This window comes from Sabethes cyaneus, chromosome 2, assembly GCF_943734655.1.
Source record: "Sabethes cyaneus chromosome 2, idSabCyanKW18_F2, whole genome shotgun sequence".
NCBI lineage: Eukaryota > Metazoa > Arthropoda > Insecta > Diptera > Culicidae > Sabethes > Sabethes cyaneus.
Window position 1 is genome coordinate 235,412,136 of NC_071354.1, and position 12,987 is coordinate 235,425,122.

A 12,987-nucleotide genomic window follows, 5' to 3' on the forward strand; every position below is an offset into this window, starting at 1 on the left:
GCCCGATTTCCCGCTTGGATGCGCCGCTGGATATCCTTACTAGTGTCTTTGTCCGCGGTCACCAGCGATCCCAAATACACGAACTCCTCTACCACTTCTAGTTCGTCGCCGTCAACAGTTACCGTCCGTGGGAGATGCGCGTTTGTTTCCTTTCAGCCTCTTCCTTTCATGTATTTGGTCTTCGACGCATTTATTTTGAGCCCAATTCTCCTAGACTTTGCTTTCAGTCTTGCGTAGATTGCCTCCGCCGTCGCAAAGTTCCTGGCAATGATATCAAAGTCATCTGCAAAGCCTAGAAGTTGGCTACTCTTGGTAAAAATCGTGCCTCTCGTTTCTATACCCGCTCGTCGGATCACCGCCTCAAGAGCGATGTTGAACAACATGCAGGATAAACCGTCACCTTGTCTCAACCGTCGCCGCGTCTCGAAGGGACTCGAGAGTGTCCCAGAGATGCGTACGAAACACATCACTATATCCAATGCAGCTCTGTTCAGTCGCGTCAGTTTGTCCGGAAAACCGTGTTCGTGCATTATCTGCCATAGCTGGTCTCGATCGACTGTATCGTATGCTGCTTTGAAATCAATAAAGATGTGATGTGTGGGCACGTTGTACACTCTTAAATGATTCTACCTGTAAATAGGTCGAATTTAGTTAAAGCTAGGTTGAAACTACTCAAAATGCCCTTAAAGTGTACAAACTCAAACTTTGGGTAAAAATTTCAACCAATTTTGACTAATTGCTACCGATAATTGAATTATTCTCTATGACATATAACGTACTTTCAAGTTCCTACTACCAATTTTTTGGTTGAAAAACTACTCAAAATCTGAGTTTGTACACTTTAAGGGCATTTTGAGTAGTTTCAACCTAGCTTTAACTAAATCCGACCTATTTACAGGTAGAATCATTTAAGAGTGTTCTCCCGACATTTCTGCAAGATCTGTCGGATAGTAAAAATTTGGTCCGTAGTTGCGCGAGCCCCCATGAAACCCGCCTGATAATTCCCTACGAAACCTTGTGCTATCGGTGATAGCCGGCGTAACAGGATCTGGGAGAGTACCTTGTAGGCGGTGTTTACCAGCGTAATGCCACGATAGTTGCAACAGTCTAACCGATCACCCTTTTTGTCGATTGGACAAACCACTCCTTCCATCCATTCCTCCGGTAGCTTTTCCTCCTCCCAAATCCTCGAAATAACCCATTGTAGAGCCTTTGCTAGCGTTTCTCCGCCATGTTTATAAAGCTCTGCCAGTAGGCAGTCCTTCCCAGCGGCTTTATTGGTCTTCCCGATTTCTTGTTTGACTTCTTGGAGATCAGGTGCTAGGACATTACTATCTTCCATGGGCGCTCCTAGGTTAATTTTCGTTTCGCTTCCTTCTGCGACTTCGCCATTTAGGTATTCATCGAAGAACTGCTTCCATCTGTCGACCACCTCGCGCTCGTATGTGATTAGATTCCCTCCCTCGTCCCTACACATGTCAGGTTTCGGTCTGTAGCCCTTCCGAGTTGGGTTCACCTTCTCATAAAACTTGCGCGTGTCATTAGTTCGGAATAGTTGTTCTAATTCACGGTCTCTGTCTTCCTTTTGGCGCTTTTTCCTCCTCACGATAGTGGTCAACTGGTTCCTAGCTCCTTCATAGTCCTTCATGGTCCTTCATAGACATGAAGCTGTGACGCTGCTCACGAACGACATACACGAGCAGAAGGTGCTGCTAACGATTTGGCGGAGTACAAACTGAAAACGGAGTGTGGCTGAGGCGTATGAATCACGAGCTACAGGCATTGCTTGATTCTCATTGTACATGACCGGACGCGTCGTAAGGATACTAATCAACAGTGCGACAAAAACGGTTCTCTTCAACAACTCCACAGGACTCAACGTGCTAGATGGGTCGAAAACCACTTGGGACTTCTAAGACGCCTGGAAAATTGACGACGAATGGCCCAAAATCGAGGTGAATAAAAACAACCGCTTGAAACAGCAGGAACCACCCCGGCTCTAGGCTTCTGACGATGACCACGAATTTCCTTGCCAATCGAATGGCTAAAGAACTAACATATATTGGAAAATCAATCAAGGCTAACAACTTCTATAACGCTCCTATAACTTTTACAGAAGCAGCAACAAGCTAGAGTTGAGAGAGCGAAGGAGTGGCTTCGGACAATTTTCAAACATCGTCTTTCTGACGAGAAAAATTTGCAAATTGAGCAATTTGTAAACTCTCAAAACGTAAACCCTATCGTACATTTATACGAGGATTTGAGCCACCAACTAGTCACCAGGAAGCAGTAAATAATGTAATCGCTGATGGACCCTTTCCAATCGTTTTTATTGCACCTGACGTCAAAGTAAATGCGATATATTGTCGGGAAAGTGTTCCGGAGGTTTCTGCTTTGAAGCCATATGCAAACAAAGCTTTCGATCGTAGATAATGGACGTTTCTCACAAAGCGCGAATCACACAATCACACAATTACCCTTATTCTGCGAGGCGAGTGACGTGACTATGTTGCAGTCACCGCGAATCAGGTGACAATTGTCACCTAGGTGACTCGCCTTGTCACTTAAGTGACAAGGGTTTCTTACCTAGGTGACACGGTTGTCACTTAGGTGACTCGACTCGCCGTGGCGAGTCACCTAAGTGACAATTGTCGTATTGAGTCATGTGACTCGCAGAATAAGGGTAAATGGCTCTCGAATTGCAGCCAGACGCGAATTTAATAGATTATCCATTTGGGCTATTTTGGATAGCAAGGTCCGAGCATAAAAATATACTAACATCGTAACGCCAAAGATAATGGGCCAACATTTCGGCCAGCCAATATGTCTGAAGGTCATAGTCAAGACAAAAGGTAGTCATATTAAGCAAAGTAAAGTGATGCTGAATTTTTGAGTATTTTTCGGTTTCACACATTCTATGCTTGGAAATAAATAAAAAAAATCATTGTGCAAATCGATTTTATGGCCTTTTGAATAGACTGCTATCGAGGATATCCTATGGAGTGAAAATGGTCGTTGGCAATACACGATTACACGACCAATAGGAAGCGATGGTCTGCACGATTGTCTCCTTGAGTGGGGTCACCACACTGGTTTGCCTATAGCAGCGCGAACGAGAGAAACCACCAATAAATTTCTAGAATGAACTTCCGCTTCGGTACTGAATTTTGTGCAATTGAAAGTAATAAACCGAGAATTCTGCTTTTATTGTAAGTCCTGCTTTCGATGCAGAATATTGTAGTGACAGGAAGTGAAAGATAACAAATTCATTTTAATTGTTTGCTGAGAGATTTGTTCACACTTTCACCCAGTCCAAACGCAAGTCCAATTGCAGTAAACTGCTTATACCAATCATTTTAGATTTTTTATTACTCAATAGTTTTTGCTCTGCCTCTAATTATAACCATTATTATTAGCTCACACATCTTGTTCTATCTGTTATCAGTATCTCACACGTTTCTTGGTTAGCAACTATTCGTCGATTCCGTCAGATATAACTTCCTCCCATTCTTATTTAGTTTTTTTTTGTTTTGCTTACTCCTAGCTGAATTACAACAGCCAACAACACGTGTTTTTTTGTTTTGTTTTAATTTTCAACGAGAGAAGCTTGTCAATGGACAAAAACCAAAGTAGGCCATAAATAAATATGTAAATTTAGTGCACATTCTTCTTCCCTCAGTTCAGCATCATCTAAACAGTGTCTCAATAATCATTTAGCTCTGATAGAAGTGCCTGATGATGACCCTTTCCCTCTGCTTTTTTCCGCTCACCCGGCTTTACATTCGCAAAAGACTTACAAAAGTAATAAATTAGTTAACGTTAAAATTCTACTCACTATCCTCCCTGTTTCGGGGGGGGGGGGCTGCATATTCTGTTGTTGTTGTTGTTCGGGAAAGAAAGGAGGTTAGGTGCTCAGTTTTTTACTTGTGCTGGAAAAAATCGCGGCCGGAGGAAGGACCACCGTATCCGGAGCGAAGCCAACTGTTGCTGCAACAACTAACAGGTAGGTTTGCGGGAAAACATGTTCTTTAACTTTTTAATTCTAATGTCATCCGTGCCTGCACAATCGTTCGGGTTTCTCCCGAATGAGTGAGGGGAGGGGGTCGGTTGTTAAATGTATACGATTGGCCAACTTCTTCTTCTACTTCTGTTTCTGTTGGAGGTTGTGAAGCGGTTGGCTTCCGATACGAAACTTTCGTCAGGGGTAAAGATTTTATCCTATCAGATTTTTATTTTGTTATTCTTTTGATTACATTCTTTGTTTAATATTTTTTCTTGTTAAAAACACTATTTTGATGCTGTTTTTAAATTTTTCCTTAACTTACGGTTCACTCTACCCTAATATAGATAGCTAATATACGACTTGCTTGGGTTTCTAATGGATAAACCACTTTTCTCTAAATAACGTTACAGCGCGTTAGTAAATTGTTTTGGATTGCTTCACTTGCTTGATGTTGCTCGGTTAGTTCATCAGTAACATCATCAACTATCATTTTTAAAACGTTGTTTGGCTGACTGCAGTTGTTTGCGTTTACTACAATTTTTATTTGATTTTTTAGCACATGTTTTTTACATTGCTTGAAAGTTAAAAAAAACGCTATGCTCTTTGCTGCATTGTGGGCAGCATTCTAACGACAGGCGACAGGCAACATATAAAAGCTGTTCTGGCGGCGTTGGATTTTGATCTTTTTAGTCTACACAAGTACAGCCAGAGAAACTCGCTCGGATCGTTGCGCGTTGCATGCATGCAGCATTCCGACCGAATTGATTATACAAAAGCAAGGATGAAAAAGGATTGTTACAATTTACGCCGGAAGACCTCCGATAATTTTTTCTTCTTTTGCTGATCAATTTTTTGATCATAATTACATTTAAAAGCCAAAATAAGCGAGTATTTTCGTTCCCATTCTAGTGAAATGGTCAGTATACATTGTTTCTGCGTTCAAATCCAACGATCTTTAAATTTATCTAACAAAAACCTTGCCTTGTATGATCGATTTCGATTCCGGAATTCTGTTGCGTGCTGTCCGATTCCGGTGCGTGGAACTGAACCGCATCGAACACTAGCGACGACACTCATAAAAGGAACTATTTGCTACCAGATTAGTTTCGTCTCTGCACTTAGTTTGCTTTAAAAGGAAGTAAAGTTTAATGTTCTGCATTCTGATAATGAAATCTTCCAACAACTGTTTAAATTCCGACTCGAGCGTGACTCGGTAAAAGCGCATTGCAAAATATAGGACAGATAAAACCATGAATAGAAATCTAGAAAATTTATACTGTATTTGAAGCGTATTATTGTTTGTGATAGAAGCTGTTAGAATTCCTGTTTTTTACGCTAAAAAGTAAGTTGAAAAATTAAATCGTAAAAATGTAGGATTAAACCGGAAGCCCACACTTAAAACAAGATGTACAGAATCCCTAGACAAAACATAGACACGAGAGTTAGAACGGCAGAAATGATAAGAATGGACGATATGACCGACTTCCGGGAAACCCGCCGCGACGGAGCAATAGCTATAGAGTCCGTCAGACTGCCGAATTCATAGTATGGGTCAACACAAGCCACGATCGGACGGCGGGCTTCTACGGGGTTAGTAACACAAGCATAGTCAATGGAACAAACATTTAAAAAAAGAGAAAAAAGAAAAGAAATAGATAGAGAAGAAAAAAAGCATTAAAGCAATTAGTTCGCTAATTAACTCAGTTATTTTTCCTGCCAACTTTTAACTGATCTTTATGGTTCTAAAATAGTTCTGCACAATATAGCGTTTTGCTTTTCTCCAAATTGTGTAAGTAATTTGTTTTCAGTTTGATTCCAGAGGATACGCTTAAAGCCTCAAAACAAGCGTATTCGAATGAGAAAAATTTGCTGTCGCCGGGGCGAACGGAAGATTTAATCCTAAACTTCATCGGCCGGGATGCTTTCAGTACCTGTTGTAGTAGTTGCTGCACTACGACTGCTGCCAGCAGCCGGTTCATCCTTTTTCCGGTCAACCTCGTCGTGCTCTTCGACTTCCATCTTCTGTCCGTCGCTGCTTTTACTGCTGCTGTTAACCGCAGCAGCGGCTGCCGCCTGCGCCAGCGATGCATCGTCTTCGTCATCGTCGTCGTCATCCTCGTGCTCTTCTTCGATCAGCTTCCTAGCCAGCTTGATCGCTTCGAACTCGTTGTAGTGCGCTTTTCGACGCCGTTCGAAATCCAGTTTTCGCTTTTTCTGCTCCTCCGAGAGCTCTTCCTCCTCTTCCTCGGAAGACTCCGCTTCCTCCTCAGATACTGAATCGCTACGCGAGTTTACCGCTTCGCGGAGCCTAAAACATTCAAACAAAACTGTTTACTTTGTCCATCAATACATGTTCACATGAATTCAACACCACGCTAAACGCTAATCAAATAAAATCATTCACCTATGACTGGAGGTTAAAAAGTAAACGATATGCAGATTACTCGCTTCGTAATCTCAATCTGTGTCTAGACAGTATACCGTGGACCCCCGTTCGTTTGACCATTTTTAATCTGAACACTTTTTAATTTGAACCCCGTTGGTTTGCACGACGTGCAAATTAAAAATGGTTCAAATGTCATTCTCAACATGACATCATTTGTTCGATTCGTTTGTACTGACCTAGCGTGTTTAATCGGTTTCACATTTCGTTTTCCTAACGATTAAGAGAGAAATCCGATCGGAAAATGCAATATTCGCACTTGCAACTACCAACTAAAACAAACCACCAAAACAATAACAAAGATCAGGGCGGCCAGTTCACACAGGTTTCAGCATATATCGGGTTACCAGTTGTTCAAATTAAAAAGTAACCCCGTTAGTTTGCATGAGGAATCGTTCAAACGAACGGGGGTCGACTGTATAAGCAAATTCGTTCTCTCTCTCATATTACACCGCAGTCGTCAGAATACTCACTTTTCCGCCAGCAGCTCGGCATCCAGCTGATCCAGATCAAGCTCTTCTACGTAGTTGAACGGAGTTTTCGGCTCATCTACCTTCATGTGACCATAGTCCTTGTCCGCCGGGTGGTATGTCTGCAGGACATTCAGCTCATCAAATTTGGCACTCTTCCGGTGGTTGCTACTGCAAAAACCAATCCAAAATTAGCCAAACCCAACTTCAAACTTTCAACAAAGCAGAAATCTTACGACGAAGCGACCGGTGCGGTTGTGTGCTTGTCGAAGCTACTCGACGATTTCAGGATGCCCTTGCAGGGCTTCTTCGCATCCGGTGAGTCCGTGTTGAGGGACATCTTACGCACTCTCGATTCCGGGTTAATTTTGACTGATTTCCAGTATACGACTCACTAAATAAACAAAGCAAAGAAATCGTTTGAATCAAACAGTCTTAACATCCGGGGAAGCTTCGCTTCCCCCGAGAACAAAGGAACAAACAACCGGAAAATCCCAGCTTTAATCATCTTAATAAATAAGTACGCACAAAGCGGAACTTCTTTTTTGTTTTTACTAAACCGTGCGACATCTGATTTCAAGCTCAATGTCAGAAAAACAATCACTGCTGCACTGCATTTTTCTTACCAAAGGAAAAAAACGGCTCCTCTTACGGCCTTCGTTCGTTTGCGCACTCACTGTCAACAGACGGGCACCCTTATAAGCGCCACCCCCGGGGGAAATTCTACTGCGCGCTCCGTGCGATGTAGCTGCCTAGCCGAGCGGGGATACTGTGAACCGCGGAACTGTCGAGCAGGATCGCACAAACCGTAAGGATTTATATAGCCGTTTGCGGGCACAAAAAAAATCGGCAGCAAACACTGGAAATTTGGATTCTTCACTGTAACTTTTACCACTTTCTCACGAAGATTTTTGCTTTCTCCTTGCTCCTTTGCTTGCTATCTTTTAGCTGCGATATTCTTTCGATACTTTTGACAACAGCGAGCTAAGCTCGCGCACAGGCATCCGCTCCCGGTAAAATTACGCCACTCAAAATAATTTTCACGTCGATATTGTCAATTCCGAGAAAAATTGTCCAAACAATAAGTGCGCAATCTATATATATAAAAATGAAATGCTGTTCGTGTGTCCGGTATAGACTCGCAAACCGCTCGACGGATTTTGATGAAACTTGGCATATACATTGCGTATGATGTGAGGAATGTTGTTAGCATGGTTTTGTTCAATTTCTGTATGTGGAAGTTTTCAAAATTTCGAAAATACTGCATATGGAACAAACTGCATTTCAATCGCATACATTCACTACTGTCGAAAAAGTAAAAACATCAAAGCAATCTCATATCAACACCAATTAATTTGTTGAATTTTACAAACCTAAAATCAAAGCTTTAGCAGCATTGTCTGTATTTTACAATACTTAACATAATATTTTAACACTATGCCACCAAAAAGGACCAATCTTGGTAGACAAACAAGGGAAACAGAACGTAGAGGGATTAAGAGAAGAACTGAAAGTGTTGAGCAGCGAGCGGAGAGAAACGAAGGCAACGGTATAGACTAGCAAACCGCTCGACGAATTTTGATGAAACTTGGCATACGCATTACGTCTGATGTGAGGAATGTTGTTAGCATAGTTTGAGACCCCTCCCCCTCTAGAAGGGGGGGCTCCCATACAAATGAAACATGAATTTCTGCATGACTCGGGAACTAATCAAGCAAATGGCACCAAATTTGGCATGTGAAGGTTTTTGGAGGCAGAAACTTTGTCTATGGTAGATGGAGACCCCTCTATCTTTTAAGAGGAGGGGCTCCCATACAAATGAAACACAAATTTCTGCATAACTCGACTGTTAAATAAACAAATGGCACCAAATTTGACATGTGGGACTTTCTAGAGACAGGACTTTTTTCTATGGTGATTTGAGACCCCTCCTCTTTTAGAAGGGGGGAGCTCCCATACAAACGAAACAAAAATTTCTGCATAAACCGACTGTTAATCAAGCAAATGGCACCCAATTTGACATGTGGGGCTTTCTAGAGACAGGATTTTTTCTATGGTGGTTTGAGACCCCTCCCCTTTTAGAAGGGGAGCTCCCATACAAATGAAACAAAAATTTCCTCATAACTCGACTGTGAATCAAGCAAATGGAACCAAATTTAACATGTGGGGTTTTCTAGAGACAGGATTTTTTTCTAAGGCGGATTAAGACCCCTCCCCTCTCTGGAAGGGGGGGACCCCATACAAATGAAACACAGATGAATTTCCTCATAACTCGACTGTTAATCAAGCAAATGGAAAAAATGTGGCATATGGGGGTTTTTGGACGCAAGTTTTTTTACGGTAGTTTGTGACAAATTACAAATACAAATTAATCAGAAATTTTTGCATAATTCAAAAAGTAATCGAGCTTGAGAAATTTTAAATTCTTCCATAAAACATTAGTCAATAACAATACCACCAAAAACTAGATGATTCCGTCCATACGAAAAGATAGAATAATTTTGGAACAAAATTGTTAATAATAAATCGGTGAAGCCTAGATAATGAATCAAATTAAATAAATGTGACAAAAGGTAATAATGATATTAAAAACAAAATTGGAGGAAAAATACTTTGTTGAAATGCAAATATAAAGAAAAAATGTTGAAATTACTCTAAGTCGATGGTTTCTGACCAGTTTTCAACTGCTTTCAAACGAACTTCACTGATATTTATTGCGATTTTGACAACTTCGCTATTTTAAGGGTTAGTAATAAATCTAAAATTGCTACGTGGTCTTAGAAATTTACGATATGATTTAGGAATATCTTGGTTTGTCAAAAAGAAAGCTGTTGGTTGCAAGATTACAATTACCTTCAGCATTATGCATCTACCCCCTTTTTAGAATGGCGCAGCAATACGCGCCGGGTCCTCTAGTCGCTCATAAAAATGCTATTTTGGCTTAAATCGTTACGGTCTCTTCGGCGCACTTATTGCTTGGAAGATAACGAAAAAATCAGAGGGGTTGTGTACAAGACACGACCGCAGATATAGGTGACGCAGGACTACGTAAGTCTCTTTGTAGTGATAGTAGCATGTGTTCATGCTTGTAATCATTCGATTCTTCATGTATACATGCTATATGCAACATATATACATGCTACCATAGTTACTATGTATATATAGTTCTATAATATACATGCTACATGCGTTGTATCTAACATTTCCGGAGTGATTCGCGAAAAGGGCGCAACTTACGAGGTGTAAACAATGAGGAATATCACTGTGATAATTTGCCAGTACATTTTCAAGTCTTAATTTAAATAAAAGTTACAAAAATCAAGTTTAAAGACATAAATTGGTGCAGAATAAATCAATCTTATAATTTCACAACAATACCGCATAAAATTTGTGCATTCAAGCTCAAAATCTAAGTTTTATAGTTAAACTCCTTGGAATGAGCCTCAAAGCATTTTGACAATGAGATTCGCCCAGCCCTGTTACGCCTTGTTTTGATTGTTTTATTTAGTTTCGCCTGTTTACAATGCGCCTGTGTTTTGAAAACAACGCAGTTTCGCTCTTTACTATCGCCTGTTTACAAAACGATTTGCAAATAAGCCTGTCACTTCATAACAATGCAAGGGGCTAAACTGCAAATTGTCTTTTGTTTTGATTAAACACTTCTATCGCCCATCACTAAAAACTTGTTTTAAATAATTCAAACGATTAAAAAAGAAGAAAGGATTCTTGCCAAGGATATTATCAGTCTTTTTAAGACTGATGGTGCAATAAAACGATTTGTTTACAATTTGCCAGTTGAGCCCTAATCGCGAATCACTCCGGATTTATCAAAGTAGTAACATTGCATACGTTCAGTTCTCAAAAGATTGTGCATTTGAAAACAATTTAACAAAATCAAGAACACAAACTATTACTTTCCTGCTACCTTACAAAAATTATAGATTGTTTTTATTATCCATGGTTTCCCACGTTGAAAGGATTTTACCAATTCAATCCTATTTTATCAACAGCACATCTTTCCACTACACTTTTAATGAAACGGCAAGCATGCGTATTCATAAAGAGTCGTATTATAACCGAACACTACAGCTGTAGCACGTTTTTCCAACACAGATATCAAATTCGCCGAGGTTTAACCATCTCGCAGTAAAGAATTTGCGATCTGTTGGGACAACGAACTTGTTTCATTTTTTCTGGCACACTTCCCTAACACAGACATCAAATTGGACTAGGTTTAATCGCGTTCGTAAGAAATCTGTTGGCACGAGGGGTCTTTGTTACTCTCTCTGGCGTACTTCCCAAGCAAGGACATCAAAAAGGTCTAGGTTGAACCGCGGTGTTAAGAAATCTTGTTGAAATGAGGGAACTTTGTCGCTTGTTTTGGTTTACTTCCCAAGCACAGATATCAAATTGGTATAGGTTTAGATCATCGTAAAATATCTTCCAACCAATCACGAAGCGAGAATTCTGGTAAAACATAGGTTCATTTTTTTCAATTTTTCAATAGTTCAACATCAAGAATCCATACTTTTCTTCATTTGGGTCAATTCTTAGAAGATTTTCCAATCGATTGGTGTAAGAATATTGAAAATCGATCGGAAAACCGCTGAGCTATTAGCGCTCAAAACCTTTCATTTTTCGTGACGCTCACATTTTTCGATTTTTTGGAATGACACCCTATCTCAAAACTTGCCGTAAGACGTAGTCCTACGTCAAAAGTGCGCCGAAGACACCGAAACGATTTAATGCAAATTAGCACTTTTACGAGCGATATCGCACTTTGGATGGTACAATTTTCGATTTGTTTTTATCAAGAATTTTTTTTTTTCCATAGCGAAAAATTTTTTTTCAATTGTATTTTGTTTTTTCGCCTAAAAAAATTACTATAAAAGAACGATAACTTTTACTGTAAAAGAAAATTTTTGTTCGCGAAAAACTAGATTTTTTTATTGTTAAGAATACTTAACAACCCGTCATTTTTATGATAGCATCTCTGAAAAACAAGAAAGTTAAGATAAATTTTATTGTTTTTACTGTATTTTGTATCCTGCTGTTACAATAATTGTTATCTTTATGTTATGTTTTTTTTTTCGCGTAGGCAGCCTCAAATGCTGCCGACCTGCAGTAGAAAAACCACCCCATCGGCAGGCAACCATGTTTTCGCTGCCAACATCTCGCGTGTGCGAAAATGAGATAGCATGTCAGCACTGCGTTTCACTCAACTGTCAGCAGTCTGATTTGGGCCCGCTGTCAAATTTTGAGCCCAGGACATGCTGTCGCTGACGTTCACTGCAGCTCGTTATAGAGATGTCGATGGGATGAGAAAAACAGTTTCTATACAGCCAGCTGAACAGCGTAGTTGACCAAATCCCAAAGGGGGACATCCAAATCGACTTGAGCGACTTCATCGCAAAGATTGGTTCAAACAATGCTGACCTTGAACGCGTTATGGGAAGATGAGAATGAGAAAACGGGAAGCTGTTTACAGAATTTTGTGGTAATAATAATACCGTGGAACCTACGGTGGACCCTCGTTCGTTTGACCGTTTTTAATCTGAACACTGTTTAATTAGAACCCCGCTGGTTTGCACGACGTGCAAATTAAATATGGTTCAAATGTCATTCTCAATATGTAGACAATACACATAAACACGGTTTGTTTGTACTGACCTAGCGTGTTTAATCTGTTTCACATTCCGTTTTTCCAACGATTATGATAGAAATCCGATGGGAGAATGAATTATTCGCTGCTTGCAACTGCGAACTTAATCAAATCACCAAAACAATAACAAAGAGCAGCAGGGATGCCACATATAATTCTGTGTTTTTTGTTGGAAAAATCTGACAATCTGCACGGCGAGGAAAAATATCTGTGCAAAAATCTGTCCAATGCAAAACAATGAGAGTGAAAGAGATAGAGCGTCGTTTTGCTGACTATTTCCGTCTCTTTCACTCTCATGTAAAAGCTCAAAAATCTGTTTAATCTGTGTAATTTGGCGAAAATCTGTAATCTATGTATACAGATTCTGTACAGGCGATTTCTTTCAAATATCTGTTAAACACAGAATAAT

The 12,987-nt window shown here is 40.2% G+C and overlaps 1 protein-coding gene across 2 annotated transcripts; it reads right to left on the reverse strand.

The window, feature by feature from the left end:
• Positions 1-3,355: 3,355 nt before the first annotated feature.
• Positions 3,356-7,831, reverse strand: LOC128734085 (protein phosphatase inhibitor 2). Of its 2 annotated transcripts, none has more exons than XM_053828088.1 (4): positions 7,543-7,831; positions 7,153-7,310; positions 6,920-7,087; positions 3,356-6,311 (listed from the first exon to the last, which is right to left on the reverse strand). In XM_053828088.1, the coding sequence occupies exons 2-4, from the start codon at positions 7,254-7,256 to the stop codon at positions 5,903-5,905; spliced, it is 681 nt and encodes a 226-aa protein (XP_053684063.1). In that variant the 5' UTR covers positions 7,257-7,310; positions 7,543-7,831; the 3' UTR covers positions 3,356-5,902. The 2 variants fall into 2 exon arrangements, with proteins under 2 accessions (XP_053684063.1, XP_053684064.1); XM_053828089.1 differs by lacking the exon at positions 7,543-7,831 and adding an exon at positions 7,445-7,491.
• Positions 7,832-12,987: the final 5,156 nt, after the last annotated feature.

Excerpts from the sequence above, each read along its gene's own strand:
- LOC128734085 (XM_053828088.1), bottom strand. The coding sequence starts at position 7,256 with ATGTCCCTCAACACGGACTCACCGGATGCGAAGAAGCCCTGCAAGGGC. Across the intron at positions 7,088-7,152 it reads ACCGCACCGGTCGCTTCGTC|TAGCAACCACCGGAAGAGTG; the intron begins GTAAGATTTCTG and ends TGGTTTTTGCAG. Across the intron at positions 6,312-6,919 it reads GCCGAGCTGCTGGCGGAAAA|GCTCCGCGAAGCGGTAAACT; the intron begins GTGAGTATTCTG and ends TGAATGTTTTAG.